Source organism: Mugil cephalus, chromosome 6 (genome assembly GCF_022458985.1).
Source record: "Mugil cephalus isolate CIBA_MC_2020 chromosome 6, CIBA_Mcephalus_1.1, whole genome shotgun sequence".
Taxonomy (NCBI): Eukaryota; Metazoa; Chordata; class Actinopteri; order Mugiliformes; family Mugilidae; genus Mugil; species Mugil cephalus.
The window spans coordinates 1,850,001-1,870,329 of NC_061775.1; the positions used below are offsets into that span (position 1 = coordinate 1,850,001).

General features: G+C 39.1%; 1 protein-coding gene across 43 annotated transcripts in view; it reads left to right on the forward strand.

Annotated features, from left to right (window-relative positions):
• adgrl2a (adhesion G protein-coupled receptor L2a) overlaps positions 1–20,329 on the forward strand; it is a 90,223-nt gene that overhangs the window by 25,402 nt on the left and 44,492 nt on the right. For all 43 annotated transcript variants that reach the window (XM_047586284.1, XM_047586287.1, XM_047586288.1 and 40 more), the window contains one exon: positions 11,197–11,410. In XM_047586284.1, coding sequence (XP_047442240.1) covers positions 11,197–11,410 — 214 coding nt within the window. The remainder of the gene's footprint in view (positions 1–11,196; positions 11,411–20,329) is intronic.

Below are 20,329 nucleotides of genomic sequence, written 5' to 3' on the forward strand. Positions count from 1 at the left end.
GATCCCGGCCGTGACACTGATGCTGCAGTTCAGACACAATGCTGTGTTTTAACTCCAGTTGCTTTTCCTCTGTGTCTCAGTTATAGTTGGGTCACTAAATTGTATTACATAAAGTTCTTTGTCCCTTCATTTTTCACTTCTTTTGAGTCTCCTGTGGTGATTGTTTAAGCAAAGAGTTAGTTTTTTCTCTCGTTACAAAGATATGGCTATTTGTCTAATCTACTCATGACGTCTTTCAGATGTCTCCCACAAAACAACAGGACAGTGTTTCATGACATGTTGCTCAACCTCTAACATGGTCCCTAATTGGGTTTCAGACTTGTCTAGGAGAATGGTTCAGTGGTTCAGTGTGACAGACATAGTGTGAAACCTACCTTTTCCCATCATTCTCAGTGCTGATCTTTGTGGATAATGGGCATTCACATGGCTCCCATGAGACACTTGCTGGGTGGGATCTCAGGCACCATAGATTAGTCATCTACCCACATGTCCCTAACTGTCTTGTATTTTATCGACATGCTTTGTCTCACTTTGTTCTTGCCCTGATAGTATCATGTGGGTCCCTAACAAGTATATCCCAAACAATCTACAAAACATGTTGTCATAACACATTGAGTCTCTCCGCTGATTCCCAGCTGTTGGAAAACAAATATCACTTATCAATCTCCAGTGCAGTGGTCTATAACAAAAAAACCTATTATTCATGGAACATTTATTGCAATGTTCTTGTGTTGGTTGCCTCTGATCTGACCGTGGCAGATGTGACGAGCAGTATGTGGGCATCTTTTTATGAGCAGGCTTCAATTTGTCACAGCTATGCCCCCATTTTGAAAGTTTCTGTTTGCTCCTTTGTTCTGTGTTTGTTACTTATATCTTAAACTTGGGTTGGCTGCAGGATTCAATGAAAAGGTTTTGGTGTATGTAGCAAAGAAAGCATACTGATAAAAGACCTAAAGCTACCCTTATGATGACAGAAATAGCACAGGCTCTTTGGTTCTTTAATATTTTTATGTTGCTAGGGCCTGTGTGGTGGACATCAAGGACTGCAGACAGACCTCATGCTGATGAAGTGCTGTCTGGAAAGGGTGGACGAGGAGTATGTTTTTGATTATCCAGTGTAGATGCTATTTCAAACATGTACCAGCATGGACACCTTACAGCAGACAAATGAACAAGCTGATCCGGTCAAAGGTTTAAGGTTATTAGACTGCAGCACTCAGGTCATATGACAGTACTCAATAGTTATTTATATAGAGTTGAGTTTTTTTCTTTAAATTAAAGACTGGTGCCATAATGTTATGAATGAACCTTTCCCGTGCAGAAAGGTGCAAGTTTCCTTCACAGGGTGAAATACACGTATTTATCAATGTGAGCAATTTAGTCGCAGTGCACCTTGTGATTTCAACAAGAGCTTCTGAGGGATGAATGCATTGAAGTGGCCTTGAACTGCAATTTATGAAGCCATTGACTCATGCCTATTCCGTAACAGCTGAAATACCATAACAGTCTGCCGGTGTTCGAATTGTGCGTAATCATGCATTCATTGTGAGGACACTGTTGAAAGGCAAGTTCACAGGAAGCTGTGTGTATGGTTGGGATGTAATGCAAAGAAAAGCGATTGCAGGACATGTAATGATAGATTCTGTTAAGCGGCCATAATATATCCAAAGGCTTACGATTTCACCGATTTTACAGTTCATGTTCAAGAGTCAGATGTAAGATATCCCTGTTTGCCCTCAGTGAAATCCTCTTTGTCCTCTTGCTTTCCGTCCTGATTTAGAGCAGCCATAAATCCCAAAGAGGCTCCTGTAAGCGGGTGGTGGGGGTGGTGAAACTACTCCCATAAATATAAAGGATTGAAAACCAGGACCTCTTGAAGGAACTCCGAATGCCCATTTTTGAAGCAGCCCATTCAGTACTTTGTCTCTTTTTGTCAAGATCGTGTAGCCATTTCTTTATATTGAAGTTCCGTGTCTAAAGTCACTTGAACTCAGACTACTAAACTATGCTGTAGTTAATAATGATGCTATTCAGCTCATTTACCCACTTTTCTTGGACCTCCTTTAGAGGGAAGAAGTAATGACGTGTTGGTAGACTAGTTGTCAAACCTAACACATGCACAGCTCAGGCCATTTGTGCTGTGGCAGATCACTACGACTTGACCCCATATGACACAGCTTTTGACCTTGTGAGGCATAATGACCACTGAGTGCATTCAGATGTCAAGGGCTTGCCTTCTGCTTTTCGGACACACTGTTGAGTCAATGATTAGCTGAAAAAATATGTAATCAATGACAGATGCCCCCTCTGGGAAATGTTATAAATCCATATCGAATGATTTAAGTCAATCAACTCCTTAAAGTATATTTAATGTGTCTTCTATAATAATGACACAGCTCAGCTGGTGTCTTTGCTTAATAGTTGCTCTTGTGCTCTAATTTCCATCAACCCCCCCTCTCGCAGTCACCAAATTATTTTTAAATAGCCAACAAGCAATAATTAAGGCTGATGAGCATGAGAGACGTCCGATAAATCCTTAAATGAGAACTTCAGAGTACCCCTGCTATGACATGCGTGAGGGCTGGAAACAGATGGAAGAGAGAAAAAGAGAATGTTAGGAAGCAGGCCTAATCTTTGGACCTGATTAAGATGAGGTTAATCCAAATCTCAAAGTTTCTAATAAAAATAATGTTAGGGTGGAGGGCTTCTTTTTTTAATGTCAAAACAACAATCGCTTCACTAGAGAGAAAAATACACGTGAGACAGAAAATCATCAAGACAATATTCAGCCTCTGGATTTGAATGAACGGCACCAAAAATCCTTTATAAATTGAGTAAAATTCAATTTTCATTTTCTTTGCAAGGGTTATGAGATGGAATCATTGAACTGCAGGAAATCTTGAGATAATGATTTATTTTATTTTATTACTATCGTTCCTGTTGTGTCGGGTTTCTGAGATAAATACTGTTTAAATGTCCATAACCTTGAATGAGGCCTTTGCAGATGAGGAAAAATGGCATTGAGTCACATAAGAATCTGCCTAACCTAGAAAGTATCTGGTCTAGTCTAAATAAGAGCTGCATAAAGAATTCAGTTGGAGCAGCAGTCGTGTCATCAGGGCATGACTACCCTGTTGGTGAGGGAATTTAAATGCCAGGTGGGGGTCAGTTGAAGCACCGGCTGAATAATGTGGCACATAACATACACGTCAGAGCCAATCTTGGGAGGAGGAACTACTGCTGTGGTCTGGTTGAGGAAGTGCTCTCTGGGAATGCAAACCAGGCAGATGGACCCTTCTCATTTGTGTGTACTGCCACTGCTGACCCATTGGGAAATGCTTCTTTATTGAATCGAGGAGCATCAAACGCTCCATTGGAGCAGAGAAGGAAGTCTGAGCTACCCAATGTATCTCAGTCCATTTTAGCCATTATTTGTAATGAGAACAGTGGAAATGATATAGACCAGCTCTGACAAACATATAACAAATCCAGTCTGAATGGTCTTTTAGCAAAAAAAAAAATGACTCACCTCCTTATCATATTTAAACTCTACATCATTTGATATCACTTGATATATTGTTACCAATAAAGTTGTGTAACAAGGTTCAAAGAGCTTGGAAATGATTCATAGGAAAAGTCCCCTTCTATTTAGCCAAAGTACATTTAAGGTGCTGTCAGCCCACTTTTAAATTACGAAATTTTATATATAAAGCTCACATAATGCCGAAAACCCATATCAATTCTTAGTTTAGCCACTGTTTTACATGTTGAGTTTCTAAAATTGCATGGAATTTACATGGGCACTGACATAGTAAAACAGACTAAAATACTTGAACCCAGTCTGATCATCTCAAAATGCATTGTAATTTAACTTAAAAAATGACACTGCTAGGGTCCGTGAGACAAAATTTACTGTTTGATGGTCATCGCAGCCATTTCATTTCCACAAGATGTCCTTGGGTTTTTTTTTGTGACCTAAAAAGCTCTCCCTCGTTTTTTCTCTCACACACACAAACACACACAGTCTGGCCCCAGGGCTATCCGATATTAGACAGCGAGATGACACTGTGTGCTTGTGCGAGTGCAGTCAGCCGACATGTGCAGATGATGTGTAGTCAATAATGCATTATGAAAAAAGGGGATTTATGACCTTGATGAGCCCCATGGAGCTTAATTAGGCCTAAAGGTTGATTTACATACAACTGTACATGGAATTTGATGAGGCTGTGTTTTCCTGCTGTAGCAGTACATTTTCATTTAGTCCGGCTGTAACGCGTAATGCCCTGGTCCCCCCCTCAATGACAGCCAGCCGTTAATGGAAAATAGTTGCAGTTTCTGGTTCTTACAGAAACAAGTCAAATAAGTTTCTGGTGGGTTTTACCCATAGAGTTTCCTATTTAAACCTCAACTTCCTTCCCTTAAAAACTGAAGAAGCTACACGGATGAGTGGCGAAACATCTTCTCAAAACCCTACAAGTCCAGTTGCCTTTTAAACGCCTTTTGGATGCTCTGTATCAGTTTAAATTCTTATGGATAAGGGGTAAAAAAACAACATAAACCTTTCTTGGCTGCTTTTTCCAAGTTTTCATGTTTTGTCTGAACACAGTAAAATTGTCAAGTGCTAAGCTGCAGGATCATATTTCTTTCCTGTGCAATGATGGCATTTCCTGCACAGGCTTATGTGTCTACGAGTGCTGGTTGGAGATGAGAAATAAACTCAATGGAAATATGCCTCTGACAGGATACGTTTCTGTTTAAAGAGCGCCACCTAATCCAAAAGAGGAGTTTTTTCAGAGAGAAATGACAAGATCCCTTTTCAGAGTCATGTACCTATATCAAAGATGCTCCTGATAGCCCCCCTGCTGTTGCTATGGAAGTAGCAGAGATGTAAATGAACTGGAGTGAACTGGATGGTGGAGAATACAAATGAGGTTGGAAAGCTCATTCTGCTCCTGCTCTTTGCCTCTTCTTCTTCTCCCAATATCTATCTCAAAGACTGAACACTGAGCAGTATTCCACATGTTTTGACATGACACGGTGTGATATGGGATTTACTTTTATATGTCTATATCAATGTAAATATCAATATATATTCAGAATTTGATCTGTTAAACAAGGTCACTCTGGCTTTGTGTAAATTCCTTATTTTTTTCAGTCTAGCACTGTGCACAGTGCTGTCAGACTGATGAAATAAGAGTACAAGAATCAATGTTCTTTTCCCTACAGAGGATAGTCTTTAATATAAATATGAGGTAAGATGTCATATGAGTGTATTCAGTGTCACATACGTCAGAGTTTTAGCATCAGTTGTCAAATACTTTAGATGTTATGGGTTGAATCTGCAGAGGACACCGTTCCGCATGTAGCTGCTGTTTGCTGTTAGCTATGCCCAAAAATGACATCGGCTTTTAACACACAAAGCAGAAAAACCTGTGAACACAGTGTGGAGTTTAAGTTAATATGAAGAAATTCAAAAGAATGTTAATATCTGTCAAGCCAATAGTAATAGTAGTAGTAATTCTTCTTCACAACGGCCACACAGAGTCGGCAGTCTACCTCATACCCTGCTGTTTGCAGGATATATGCAATATTTTCTTTCTTCTCCTCCCCTGCGTGGACCTGACTTCTTAAGAATACATGCTGTTGTAAAGGATATCTCTGGATTATAGAATCAGCACTGTGGGAAGAGTCTTGACTTAAAGGTTTCTTTTCCTTCATAGACTTCCTTTGCTTGTACTATAGATAGGAGTGGGGGGTGGCAGAACCTGGAGGACTCAAGCTGTGTCTCCTGTGGCTCCAAGCTAATGCTGTAGGCCACACTTTTCTTTCACCCAAAATCCCCCCCAGCAAGCGACCTTGTCAGCTCAGGAGTGCAGAATAATGGCAGGCCAAGCAGAGATGCTAGCTCATTTACAAGCAGCTGTTTAGCTCTCATCAGAACAGCGAGGAAAATCAAAGGGCTGAGTTAACGGTAGACGACAAGCATCGGGAGCGTCCCCGTCACACTTCTCATTGGCTCTAGACAGAAAAATTATCTGGTTTCACATCAAAATAATCTGGAGACCTCTTTTGTGCTCTCTACACAATGATGGCAGCGTGAGTGGCTGAATAGGGCTTTTGATCAGCTTCTGCTTTGCCCCTGGACTAACTTTGGAAGCATGTGCAACTCAAGTTACAGAGTCATTTTAATATGAAAACCATTTACTGGATTCGAGATAGCTCTGACGAAAAAGCAGAATAGGTCCTCTATCAGTAAGTCTGTAAAATCAGAGGTGGGAAATAATATTCTTTTACTGGGAGAGACTGCATTTTGGTTGTGTACATACTGTACATCTTTACCATCTAATTTCCCTTTGGGCTTGATCATGGGATTTCTGGCTTCATGGTGCTACATGTTGGACCGTCTCTACATGGCTGAAGACGATCCTAATGACTCCTCATTTCTGTGAAATAGAAAGACATTTTGTTCATTACCTCTGCTTCAGTAACACTCATATCCTACCAGATGGTCACTTTCCAATTGATTTGGCTCATCTGTGAGAACAAATGAATTAAAATATTACAGCACCAAAGAGATTGCGGATAATGGGGACACCTTACGTACTGGGATTTCGCACAGTTCTTCAGCTGCAGATTCTGTACGGGTGTAATGTCATTGCAAAGGTTACACTTGGTAATAAATTCCAGCCCAGGAAGCTTTAAATAGTGGTTTGTCATTTGGTGCAATAAAGTGCCGCAACCCATGCAAACAGAGGTCCTGTGCTCAGAGTCAATTACCAGGATGTTGTAACAACTTTTACAATGAACACATGTCAAAAGGTTTAGAGACTCATGTATATTTTTTTTTTAGCAAACAGCTGTTTTTACTGTTTATCACTTGTTGACTGTAAAATATACAAGATTTTCAAGGATTATAAGAGTGGGGCCTCAACTCTATGCTTTGCAAATGTATAATGGCAGTAATCATTTCTCAGTGTAGTTGACGACAAGGAAGTAAAATGTTTTTCTCATAGTAGTACCGGTGTTGGTGGTGGTGCAGGGTTGGCGGGAGACCAGAATCTCTGATTAACAAGAGTGTCAACAAGGCCATGATAAGAGTTCTGGCCAGTAATTTCAGTGCTGCACCCTGTTGCCATGGTCACAGGATCGAGCTTTCCATATTATATTTTTATTGACTATGCCTTGATCCTTTGCTTCCTGCTGTTTAATTAGTGCAGAGAATGAAAAGAACGCCTCCCCTTAGGTGTTTTGATTGATAAGACATCTCCCTTCCCAGCCCCTGTACAGGTTTGCATGCACTATCACAGAGTGAAAGCACATCAAAGCGAGTAAAATAACATCTGATATTTTAAGATGTCTGAAGTGTGCTCTACCTGTGAAGAGCAGGGTGCTGAGTTTCTCTTTGAGTGTGAACAGTGTGTGTGACACACACACACACACACACACACACACACACACACACACACACACACACACACACACACACCGTAAAACAAATACAGACAGAAAATCCTCTCAGCCGCAGACATTTGCATCTATGCACCAGTGCTGTACACTATGTACAGCGCCATTTTGTTGGTTTAGCGGCCTCTTTGTTGGAAACTCAGAGGTCACTGAAACACAATATCAAGCAACAAGTACTGTTAGTACAGTTAACAATGAGCTTTTTCTCTATGGCTAAAAACGGCTTAGTTAATACTTTCACGACATATTGATATTCTTGAAATGTTTTACTGTTACCCTATGGAAAATAAATAACTTCCATATCATGCATTCCCTGAATAATTATGCTAATGACCCCATGAGCGAAATAATGATTACTTTTCTGGCTCATTTGAATAATGAAATTATTTAGCTAAATGAGACAGTAAGCATTGGATTTGTTTATGTAACATTCACTGTGATCATATTATTCTGTTGTAATTGCAAGGCATGATCGATGGTGCTGTGGTGTCTTCATATTATCTGTATAATAGCAGACAAAGAGGATTTATTTGAAGGAGTCACACATTATACAATATAAAAGAACTCTAACAAAACATTATACAAAGAGCACATTTTGACATGTCAGCATGGCAGTGTAAATCATTTTTCTCTTTTGGCCAGTATGAATGTTGTAGAAAATCATTTCTCTGGATCACGCCCCCGCAGTAAGTCAATAGGGAAGATTTCATTCAAAACTGCATCAAAAGGCCTTGTAGAAGACAATAATGCATTAGTTGTAGATGTTAAAATAAGTACTTCTGTATATTGCAGTGAAATTTGTTTACTGGACCGTGGGGTGTCCTATTGACTTGTCTGTGTCACTCATTGCCCGGTAAGCCAAACTACCATCTGACACCAGGGTGAGAAAGTAGTCCAGCCCCGGGCCTAATCAATGCAGAGAGGCTTTTGGAGGTTGTTTACGGCCACAAACCCAGCTGCCGGATGAAGTGCGCGTAGAGAACAGCAATTTTGTCGGGGGCTGCAGAAATTTGAACAAGAAAATTTATTTTATTCCACAGCCTGTCATCAGCATGGTTGAAAAGTTTGGTAGTGTACTACAGTGTAAGACAGTGGGGAGTCTTACAGTAATCTTGAGCATATATTTATCTCCTCATTGCTCCGGCCTCTGTTTTGCTACTTAAGGGGAGAGCCTGCATCAGCTCCAAATCATAAAACCAGAGGCAGAGATTGGAAAGGCTCTTGAGTGATTTAAGTGTTTTAAGTGTTTTAACAGTGTTCCTGGGACACAGAACATCAGTGGGTTTGGCTGTGGATTTGAAGATCAAACTCAGAGGTCTTTCACATGGCCAGAAAAATAGATCACTGCCAGCCACAAAGTAGGCCAGAGCAAGTTATGTATCCCACCCAGTCATACGTAACTTCTACCCTTTTGAAGTCTGTGTGACCTTTTTATAGTACGATGAGTTATGTTCAACTGCGATCTCAGCAATTTAGTAGACAAGTATTACTCAAGTATTGAAGATATAATAATATAAATATATATTTTGCTTAAATAGTGGCATAGAGAACTTAGCCTTTCCTCATCTTATATATTTTAAAAAAGGTTTTATGTTTCTCTGTTGCACCATACGTGAACCAGTCTGAAAGCTGTCTTTTTTTCTCTTTTGATGAGACAACTGCTGAGAGAACGGCAATAGACGAGTCTCCATTATACGACTGCCATTTTCATGTCATACTTTCAGTATGAAAAATTGTAATGTGGCATTGAGTGATGTATTACATAGGTTCTTATAGTTACTAAACACTGTGGTGCATTCTCATAGTTGTGCTGAAATGCATTGACATGAACTCAAGATTGGCTGTCAGGTCCTGTTTCTAACATGCTGGGTTTTCATTTTTTCACTCTGTTTTTTCTCTCTCCAGCCAACATCTCTGATAAATTGTTTATCACCTTAAGCGTTTCTTTTCGACTCCAGAGAGAAAACGATTGCAAAAAATGAAATACAGCTGAAACCTATCATGTTTGAAAGCCTTTACTTTTTCATGTCTATTGGTCACATGAGAAAGTTTGCTGTCAAAAAGCGCAAGTGGATGAAAAAAGAGGCTTCCCTTATGATTGTATGCTCCCAAACAAATATAGAGGTTGGATAGTCCAGAGTGACTGCCCTCCACTACAATGAATACTGTATCCTTTGTTTACCCTTAGCTCTACTTCAGTGAGCACCTTAGAAACAGGACTTTCACCTGATTGGTGCACAAGTGGAGGATCAGGCAATACTAACTGACATTTATCTTCCTTTGTAAACTACCACAGCAGCATTTCCCTTCAAGCAGCACAATGCAGAATGCTAATCCCCTGCCACTGTAGCTTAGCATTTAATCAGACAAAGATAATTGTATTGGTAGTTAATTGATGAAGCATTCAATAGGATAAAATGAACTCTGCCGGTCTTGGGCAGTTTAAACATTGTCTTTAAGTAAACTGACACCACACAAAGAACATCTGACAGAGTGACTCATGAAAAGAAAAAAAGTGCTTTGTAATTATAAAGAACTGCACATATGGATCACTCAGACTTGTCCAGGAGCCAAACAAATTAGTGCATGAGAAGTAGTAAGGGCATTCTCTATTCTCCTGTGACTGTGAACTAAACCTCATTAGGGAAACAGAGCCATTGGAAACAGTAACAACACAGCCACCAACCAAGTTGCAGATAGCAACACTGTTATTTATGGGCTCAAAGAGTGACAAAGTCACCACTGGACTGAGGGAAGCTGTTGTTATTGTTCAGGACCGCCCGTGGTTTATCATAGTCCAAGCTGGCACATTTTTCTAAGCTCTCTACTGTTCTTTAATATTAGACATGAGATAGCTGTAAAAACTGCTCTGACCAAAAATAAAATGCCTGGATTGATAGATTTTATGTACTGTATGTAATCTGCTTTAGTGTGCCTTTTGGCCTTGTTCATATTTGCAGAGCCATAATATTGATTCTTCTGTTTTCCCTACCCCCACGTCCTCCATGTCACACACACTCACAAACACACACATTTGAATTTGCTAACTTTTTTTCTCCAAGCTTCCAAATAGCCCGCCCTTCGATTGTCAGTGCTGCAAAGTGGATTAAATTACACTCTTGTTGTCATGCTTCTTGTTTTTTTTTCATTATAGATAGAAACATGAGAGTTGCAAGTGTACCACAAGTCTGTAGTGGTAGACTCCGCAATGATAATGCACTGTCATATTAAAATGGCACACGAGAGAACAGTGTAGCTGTTGACAAAAAACAAACACCACAAAATATTTGCTTTTTTTTGTTTTGTTTCACAATATCATCAGCTGTTCATTTTTAGATGTTGTGCTCAGGTGAATGTCTGCAGTACTATAAGTATTTAAGCCAACAAACTAGACAAAAATGACAGTTATTGGTGATTTTTTTCATGAGTAGTTAAGACACAAGGATGACATACAACACCATTAACTCCCCGAAGAGTTGAAATCTGAAATGATCACTCAGTACGGATGTCTGCATGTCAGGCTAGTAACCCGAGCCAGGGCTTGGCTCTTGATATAGATTTGTGATTTCTGTAGAGTTGGGGTTTGAGTAAAACAAGAAATGGCATGCCTTTGTGTATATTCAGCTGAGATGTCTCGTGTCTTCTGCCTTTTGCAGCGTATTCCTCTGTGTCAGCGCAGCCACAAATCTCCCTTCGACGTGTACTGATTCTTTCTCCTCTCTTCTCCCTCAGGGTTTAGTCGAGCCGCCCTGCCATTTGGCTTAGTGCGGAGAGAGCTGTCTTGTGAGGGTTACCCCATCGATCTGCGGTGTCCAGGAAGTGATGTCATAATGATCGAAAGTGCCAACTATGGCCGAACAGATGACAAGATCTGTGACGCCGACCCTTTCCAGATGGAGAACGTCAACTGCTATCTTCCAGATGCCTACAAGATCATGTCACAAAGGTAAAGCCACACACTGTATGTGCTATACCAAAACATTTACCTCTGAAAATAATTGACAGGCCAAAGTAACGGTTGTCTAGTTCTGGCCCACTGTCGACCGTTTCATTTTGTCTGCTTGCCCCAGATTTCCTCCATTAAAAAATCCTCTCCATCTTATGCCTTTGGAGTAAAATCTTTCACCAAGGAGAATAACGGGGCTGCTGTCAGATTGATTTACTCCATCAAAAATGGCAAAAGTGAATCTAAGTGTGGAATAAATAAAGAAAAGGGCATCAGTAGCCTGTCAGCATCAATAGCCCACAAGACGTTAATGTTGGCGCCATTCCTGACACAGCTGAACTTGAACAAAAGAGAATGAAAAGCTTCATCAGGTTTTGGAGGTGAAGTAATTCTGACAAACAGAGCAGAGTGAGAAGATTAAAAAACAACAGCTGGAGTCAAGGAGCACAATAGTAAACTCAGAGACACCACATTTACATTTGAAAATACGAGCGTGACAAATGAACTTTTCTACAGATGTCTCAAAAACAAAGAGCTATTCTGGCTACTGACAAACTGCAGATCTGATCTGGCTTGCAGGAGGTAATTCTTCTGTCAATTGTAATTTCCGCTCTTACATACATTACGTTTCAAATGTGCAATCTAGACTAAGCATGTCAGCATTAGTCTATCAGCTTTATTTGGTCTTATTAGTGAGGCTGAGCTACAGGGTCTTAGCAAAATCCCTTTAATGTGTGCCTGTGTGTGTGTGTGTGTGTGCTGTTTGTTCTCCTAACACAAAGCAGCAAAAAGGAAAATCTCTTACTACTTATTACTTCTAATAGTAATAATTTCTTTTAAGTGTTGTATACTGTATTATAGTATCGTATTACTACCAAGTTTTCTGAATACTTCTTCAACTACTAGCAGTTCTTCAACTTAAACATACTGGTCTCCTCCTGGTGTTCGTCTTGACAGCTGTTGATTTAGTTTTGTAAAAATACAAACAAAAAAAGTCTAGTAGTTTTGTTGTCCACTTGGTCTTGGTTAGTTTTAATCTATTTAAGACATTTTGAATATAGTATCAAGTAAAAGAAGATCATCAACGCAAATAGAGATTTCTGTGTTAAAGTGGAGTAATTCCAGTGGTTTTCATTTCTCTTTTGGTAATGTTATTTACTAATATATGTAATTTATTTATTTTTTATCTTGAACTTGAAAACAGGTCAAATTATTGGTCCAGTAATTCTGTGTTCTGAGTGGTATGATTTTATTTATTTATTTTTTTTACTGATAGACATTCAAATTATTTTCATTTAATTATCAGTTTAATATGACCCCTGACTCCTCAACACGTATGAGTTAGGAGGTCCCTAACGGTATGACAAAAAAAGGGGTACACACAGCAAAAAAGGTTGGGAACCACTGTTCTAGAGGCAGTGTGTCAGGGGCCCTCCTCTCCGCAGGTACTGCAGACTTTGTGATTTTCGTCGATTAGTTCACTAATATTTTTCTATAAAGACCTTTCAACATAACATGACTACATGTATAGGACTTTGGGTCAACAGATGAACAGCAAATAAAAGAAACATTTATACTCATAAAGAGCTGCAGAGGGATGTTCCACAGACTGCAGGTCTGTGAATGACTTGGTAAAAACAGCAGTTAATTAATTTGTCCATTCATCCGTCTCAAACATTTAATTTTTACTAAAAAACTTTTGAACAATTTGTCATGGTACTCATCCTGAAATATCACGTCTTCCATAGTTTACTTGTCTGGTTCTTGTCATGGTAAATCAATTTTCAGCAATTTTCCCTGTCTCATTTATGACTTAGTGTGGGCGTCAAACAGCAACAGACGTGCACAGACTTGTGCATATACATGCAAAACCTGGTAAGGTTTCACCATGAACACTGTATGTATGAGACTGAATACGCGAGGCCAGTTGTCACGTAGGGATGCCATCGGAGCCAAAGTGCACAGGACGGAATGACATATGACTGCCACAGAGAGAGATATTGGACGGTGTGAGACCGTCAGCAACTCTGGCAAGCCGCCTTGGGAAATAAAAAAAATAATGAAATAAAACAGTGGAGTCCTTGTATGCAGGGGTTTATTGTCAAGTCCTATTTGATGAAGTCAGATAGCTGACTCACATTGTCTGTCTTGAAAGGCTGCAGCCTGCCTGCTCCCTTCTTGTGGCCTTGTGTATTGCGCTGCCCTCAGCCTCACTCAAACAAAAACAGTCCACTGCATAAATACTGAACCAGCAGGAGCCCAACAACAAATCCAAACTGCGTCTTCAACAAAGTCTCCACCAGAGTCTGTAGAGGACGGCTTCATTCCTCATAAGCATATCCTGAGAGTGCCAGAGGCCATAGTTCAGATGTTATTTTGAAAGAGGTTTTAGCATCATGGTGTCAGTGTTGAACTATTTTACTCAGAGCATAAGGAGAGGAATGCATGCGTTTGAGTAGAAAAAGCCTGTGCTGAAAGGTTTTTCTCAGGTGTGTGATTTCAAAAAAGAATCTCACAAGACTGATAACACAGGGAGTACTAAACAAACCCAAGGCATATTTCTTTGCAAAAAAAAAAGTCAGTTGCTGTGAAAAGCGGAGCAGTTAAATGAATTATTATTTATATGAGTAAGAACCGTAGATTTGTCACGGAAATTTATTCAACCAAAGTTTGACAAAAGACCAAGATTGTATATGGGACTAATTAATGATTCTTTTTCTCTTGTCCATTTATTTACAAGGATAGACTAAAGTGGGAATGAAAGGATGTCCAGTCTGCCAAAAATAATTATGAGAAATGTGTTGATTTTTTTGGACTGCGTTGCTATGAACCTTTTACTTTGTCAAAAGTCAACACTCAGGCCTGTCCTCTGGCTCCTGCTGTTTCTAACGCTACTTCAAATGTTCCTTAAATTCACTGTATGGAAAGAAAATGTGTTTCCTACTGTACAGCCCACACCAATACGAGACTGAAGAGCCAGAAAAATTTGTTGCCATAATTACTCTGGTCTTCTAATTTAAGCGTGTGAGGGAAAATCACATTAGTGCTCGTGTGGAAAACTGTGTTCACTTTTAAACATTCAAAATTGATGTGACCCCAAAGTGTGGAGAATTGGATTGAGGCTTCGCTGCGTTTGATAGATCCTGTTGGCACTCACAGTTGTTTTTATATCAGGCTGGCATATTATATTCATGAGCACAATGATTTTATGAAAATAGCCTTAGGACTGTTGTGGCTCAATTAGAACATTCAGCTGCAAGCAATTAGTCGACTCAAGTGGGTGATAATCTGTACAGGAATTTTTCACGTGGACACCTCCCCAGCAGATGTGAAACTGCATGGCGGTACAGTTTGAAATAATTAATTCATTGATAATAATATTCAGTAATGTAATTTTTCTTTCTTTTCAGAACACTCAGATTTTCATGATTGCATTTCCTCTTCTGCACTGATGATAATGATGATGACTGCAAACACATTCTCACCAGAATCATTTCGATTAAAACTGTAATCTAAGTTTATTCAGATATTATTTTGTTATGCATTCAGTTGTGCATGCGCTGACCATCTGGCGCTTAGTTGTTATTGATTTAAATCTGACCGCTGCTCCTCATCACAGCTGGAAGAGAAGGAAATATGACAGTGGCACACCTTGACAAATCATTTTCACTGTAAAGGACATATTAAGATATACAATATGAATAAGTGGCTTACAGCTATTGATTTCCCTTTGACTAATGAGCTTCATTGTAAGTATTCAGTAACAAGGTCATTGATTGCTGTAACATAACATGGCTGGTTCCTGCCGTGCCTGCGGATCATGGGTTTTCCAAGGAGCAGATCATTGATGAAAGTGATCAATGTTGAAGACTCTCTAACAGAGAAGATTGGGATTAGAGGACAGCTATGAGCCGAATATCATTAATAATTGTCATGAAAACTATTATTACCAGCCATCACTTTTACTTTTATTGACAGTAAGATTTTGTTTTTACAAGTCTTATTACATTAAATGGGGAGGCTACAGCAGACATGTTGTCATGGTCCTGGCGTGTAATCAGTTGAATCTAGAAACCACGTTCTTGTGAGGCAGTTCTGGAGAGTAAATGGCGTTGTTCACACTATTTATATCAGTGGCAGGACTGCTCCAAAGTTTCTCCGAGGAGTTCCATTGTTACCGCCTGACAGCGCGCTGCCGTGTTCTTCCTTTCCCTACATGCAGTTTTTAGTGTTTATTTAAAGCAGAACAAATTAAAATTTCATAAAGATTCAGATTCAGCTTGGGCGTTTCAGAGGGGTGTGCAAGAGTTCATGAGGCATGAAACTACTCTCCACCCAATTGGTGATGATGTGCTAAATAAAAAAGTGCATGAACAGTCATCAGTGGTTCTCATTAGCCAAACAAATGCTAATACCAGCATTAAGTTACCCAAAATGTTGGAGAAATAAATGCACTCATCATATTATGTTACACCAGTGTGAGAGTAGAGGTGGGCCTTGGGCATATGCATGGTGTAGTGTTTAGTGAAATTTTGTGATATCATTGGGTAGCTATCCCTTTAACATCCGTGGAAATGGTGCAGTTATGCAGATAATGAGATGTGCCAGATTTGTTGATTAGTTTTTTCCTCGTCAAATTTTCTTTTTTCAAAAATGTGTCCTTGAGTGTATGGATTTGTGTTTAATTTTCTACACTAACCTGTTATTTTATTCAGGGCTTTCAGTGGAAAAAGGTGCTCTATTGGACAGTCACAAATCTGTAAATAGTAAAGAGTAAAAAAAAAAAAAAAAGTCTGTATGAACTATTGAAGCTGACTTCAGTTTGTGCTGCAAACAAGGCATCAGGCTTGCAAACAGTGGTCTCCACGGGTGTCAGCGTTTCATGTTAAACTTTTACAAGAACAAACAAGTGAGCCTCATGTAATGCCAGCAAGAACAGAATGATGTGAGCAAAACGTAGTGCCCCCTGGGTAATGTAGTTAAAGTGTCATCATGAATCGACAGTGGAGAATACAGCCTGTGTGCGAGAACTCCTTGCTGTACACCTGGAAAAGTCTTAGTATGCCAGAGAGTCACCTTTTAAAGTGGTGGTACTGCCTGCCAGCACTTTTGTATTCGTGAAAAGTTTCTGATATGGAAAATTTTCTACATTATAATGCATATTCATATTGCAAAATAAAACCATATATATACCATGATAAGAACGTTTGTCCATCTGGAATACAGTGTGCACAAGTAAATGTGATAAAATATGGAGACTTTAGTTTCTGGATTTTCAGATGAATTAGACATCAAAGATTACTACGATTTGACTGTAAAGTGTTTGACTCTGCTTGAGTTTGAAAGGTCACACTGTGCTGAGAAAAAAGTATTTGCAATTTTGATGTTTCATTAGAATTTAACATTGAATTAAAGTAGATTTAATCAGGCTTTTTGACTTTGATCAGCAGAAAAAGGAGCTCTCTCTGTGTAAAGGGGTCTAAATTACCCAACCGACCTATTAACCAACTAAAAAATACAGAGTGATTGTCTGGATCATCCCTCCCAAGCCAGTATTTAGTTAGAGATCTGAATCTGAATCTTGCATCTACAGTTTCTCTCCATTCAGTGCAAAACGGATGAATCCTGAAAGTGGAAAGCTTATATACATTGTGATTAAGGGGTTCCTTAGATATAAAGCTTGTGTGTGTGTGTGTGTATCTGTGTGTCAGTGTGTCTATCTATCTGTCTCTCTATCTAAACAATATATATATATATACATATACACACACATCTCCTGCCTTTAAATTTGGATCGAATTGAGATTCGATTCCCAGTCTGGCTCGGCCACTCCAGGACATTATCATTGTTGTTTCTAAGTCACCCCCATGTAATGCTTTCTTTATGCCAGGGTGTTCTGGCTTTGACTTATGTCATCTTGTAAAGGTCACATTTCGACCAGCACAATATCACAAAAGCATTTTCATTGATTTCAGTGGCATAACGATATACCTTTGCTGGTTTGAAAATCAATAGTCGAGATGGACGGATGTGATTCAGACAGCCTTCCCCCAACTCTTAAACACCCTGGAATCCCCCGTTGAGCACCAGTAAATATAGCATAAACACAAGCACATGACAGTGATTAGAAGTTTGTGGGATGTCTTAGCCGGATATTGGATCAGACTTTAAGTTGAAAGCAGGATGCTAATGGTTAATCTCTAATGACCTATTTCCTGAAAGATTATTGGGCCACCCCCTTAGAAGATGGTCTAAATATACTGATACTGGAGGTGATTATACTCATAATGTGTGTCTAGTGTGTTGTATGTGTGTGTTTTGTGTCCTGTTTGCAACAGATTGTTTCTCCTGCTGCCATTCTGTGGCCCTGGAAATGATTTAATTTTTCAATGGCCTGTCTGCTATCAACAGGCTTGCCTCTTGAGAGAGATGTCTGCCTTGATAATTGTGCCATGAACCTCATCAGCGTTTCAGATGAAATGGAGCTAGACGGGTCACTTTGAGTTTAAGAGAGGCTAATTTGATTGAAATTCAAACTGGTAGCACCAGGAAGTAGATTGTGCCTTTTTCTGTAATGTGCTCCTCTCACTCATGTCGCTTTTCTCCTCCAGTTACACAGCGCTTGTTTTCACTGCGGCTGCTAATATTTTTTATATTGTAAATTACAAATGGCTGCTTATGCTTCCTGAGTCTTGAGGAATAGAAAATCGAGACGTGGGAGCAAAGCGATATAAGATTCGGCAATTAAGGGGTAACTTAATCTTAATTTAAACGTTGTGGGTCACGTGGGAAGCACATGATCTGTCACATGAAAAACCTGGCTGAAAAAGACCTTGTAATGTTCCGAGCATTCAAAATGGTTTATTATTTCACATTCTTCTGGAATGTAAACATAGTAGAAATGTTCAATACTTTACATGTCAACTAGAGGTTTTGCAGCTTTTCAGCTATTTCTTCTATTGTACAGACCATCAGCCTTCGCCTGCTTGGTAATAATTAGCTTATCTGCTGGATTTTTGTAACCAAACCTGACAGCTTTACAGCCTTAAAAATCTGATAGTTACATTAATACAGGACATATAGGACTTTTTTGGCTGGCATTTATTCCTAGGATAATGTATTTGCTAGAGGTAAATAACAATCCAAGTAAAACTTCAGTATACATTTGTTTATTGCTAGAAAATAAATGAGCCATAAAAAGAAACTGAGAGTAGAATAACGTTGCTGAATTATGACCTTACCCTGACTGACTTTATTAAACCAAATTGAATTAAATAAATTGTGTTTGTCCTGAGCAATGGATCTGTGAAAAATGGATTGAAAACCTTCATGATTTAAGTAGTCTTTAGATCTAAGGAACACATTTGGTATTCTGAATACTGTACCGTATGTAGCGATTTTCTCACCTGAGTCAATTTATTATTCAATTAACACATTATCTTCGCATCCAATTATTTCTCTGACATGCTTTATAGTGGCAGCGGAAAAGGTTAAATTGCATGTGGATACACGGCATCAGGAGTGCTATCACTTACACCTTGTTGGCATCTTATTGCGCCCCTTCCCACTGCCAGCAGGGAGTGCTCATTTTTTGAAAGAGATTTGCATCAAATCCAGGCAGCCTTTCCTATGACATCCTAATTGTACTGATGTCTGCCTCTCCCAAAAGGTCAGAGATGTGATGGGATTACATTTGGAATACTTCAGCATGATTAACAGGCCGCAGGGAGAAATGGAGGCAATCAAAGCAGAATGAAGCTCCATCCTGCACTTATTTTAGTTTTCAACATATTATATTAGTGGTACTGCTATTTTTGACATTATGGTACTTTTTAGATTGTTGTGTTTCTCTAAACATTGCCAAATTATTATTTTTAATATAAATCAGGAGACATGACTTTGAGCTGGCCAATCTTTGATTAAAATATGTCACAACTCTGTCCAACATACACTAGTGGCACTAAAAAATAGGAGAACATCTCTTTTTACACAGATGGCTTTATATATTTCCCTTGCTATGAGCTAAAACAGGCAGTTCACCAAACAAATAAATAATAGCCCTGCTGAAAATGGTTCCAGCAAATTTCCCCCTAAATACTTGATATGTAGCTCCTTTGCCAAATGTTAATCATTCCTTTTCTTGCATTACACGATAAAATGAATTTGTACTTGTTCCAATTTTGGTTCAATAAAATCTTGTTGAGCAATCAAGTTATTTATAGAAGTGGAATATTTCACTCAGGAGAAAAGAGGAGAAAAGCTTCCTTTGACTTAATATTCATTATGTACATGATTAATTACTATATAGCCTGAGACTATCAAAAGATAGTCAGAGATATCATATTTTACATGTATTTAATTAGTGTGCACTTTGAGACCTGTGCCCTAGCAAACCCAAATGCTTGCATGAACTTTTTATGGGAGGAATTTCAATTACATGCTCTCTTTCAAAATGAGTGCTAGGACTATGCACAGAAGAAGTCATTAGGGCTTTTTCAATTGGTCTCAGGAGATGCCTGAGGTTTCAGAGATGAGACGGGAATCAGAGTCACACAATCTCATGGATCAGGGCGCCCCTGCTCCACTGCTCTAAAATTAGGGCAATACATCAGAAAGAGCTATCAACACTTATGTCAACACTGTTGCAAAGGAAATATGAGTTTTTTTTAGTGCTTATGTCCTGTTGTTCAATACATTTGCCTGAGTAATGAGGGGAATTCTGTGTCTCATTAGTGTCACAATTTTTATTTTTGAAATCATTCTGTTTCATACGCCTAATATAAACTAGGCATTCGTTTCCCAGTCTCACTGGAATATGGTGGATAAAGCATCGTAATTTATATTGCTCCTGCATGATATGCTTATGCATGAGCAAAGAAGATGGAATCATCAAAGTGACCATATAATATATGGAAAGTG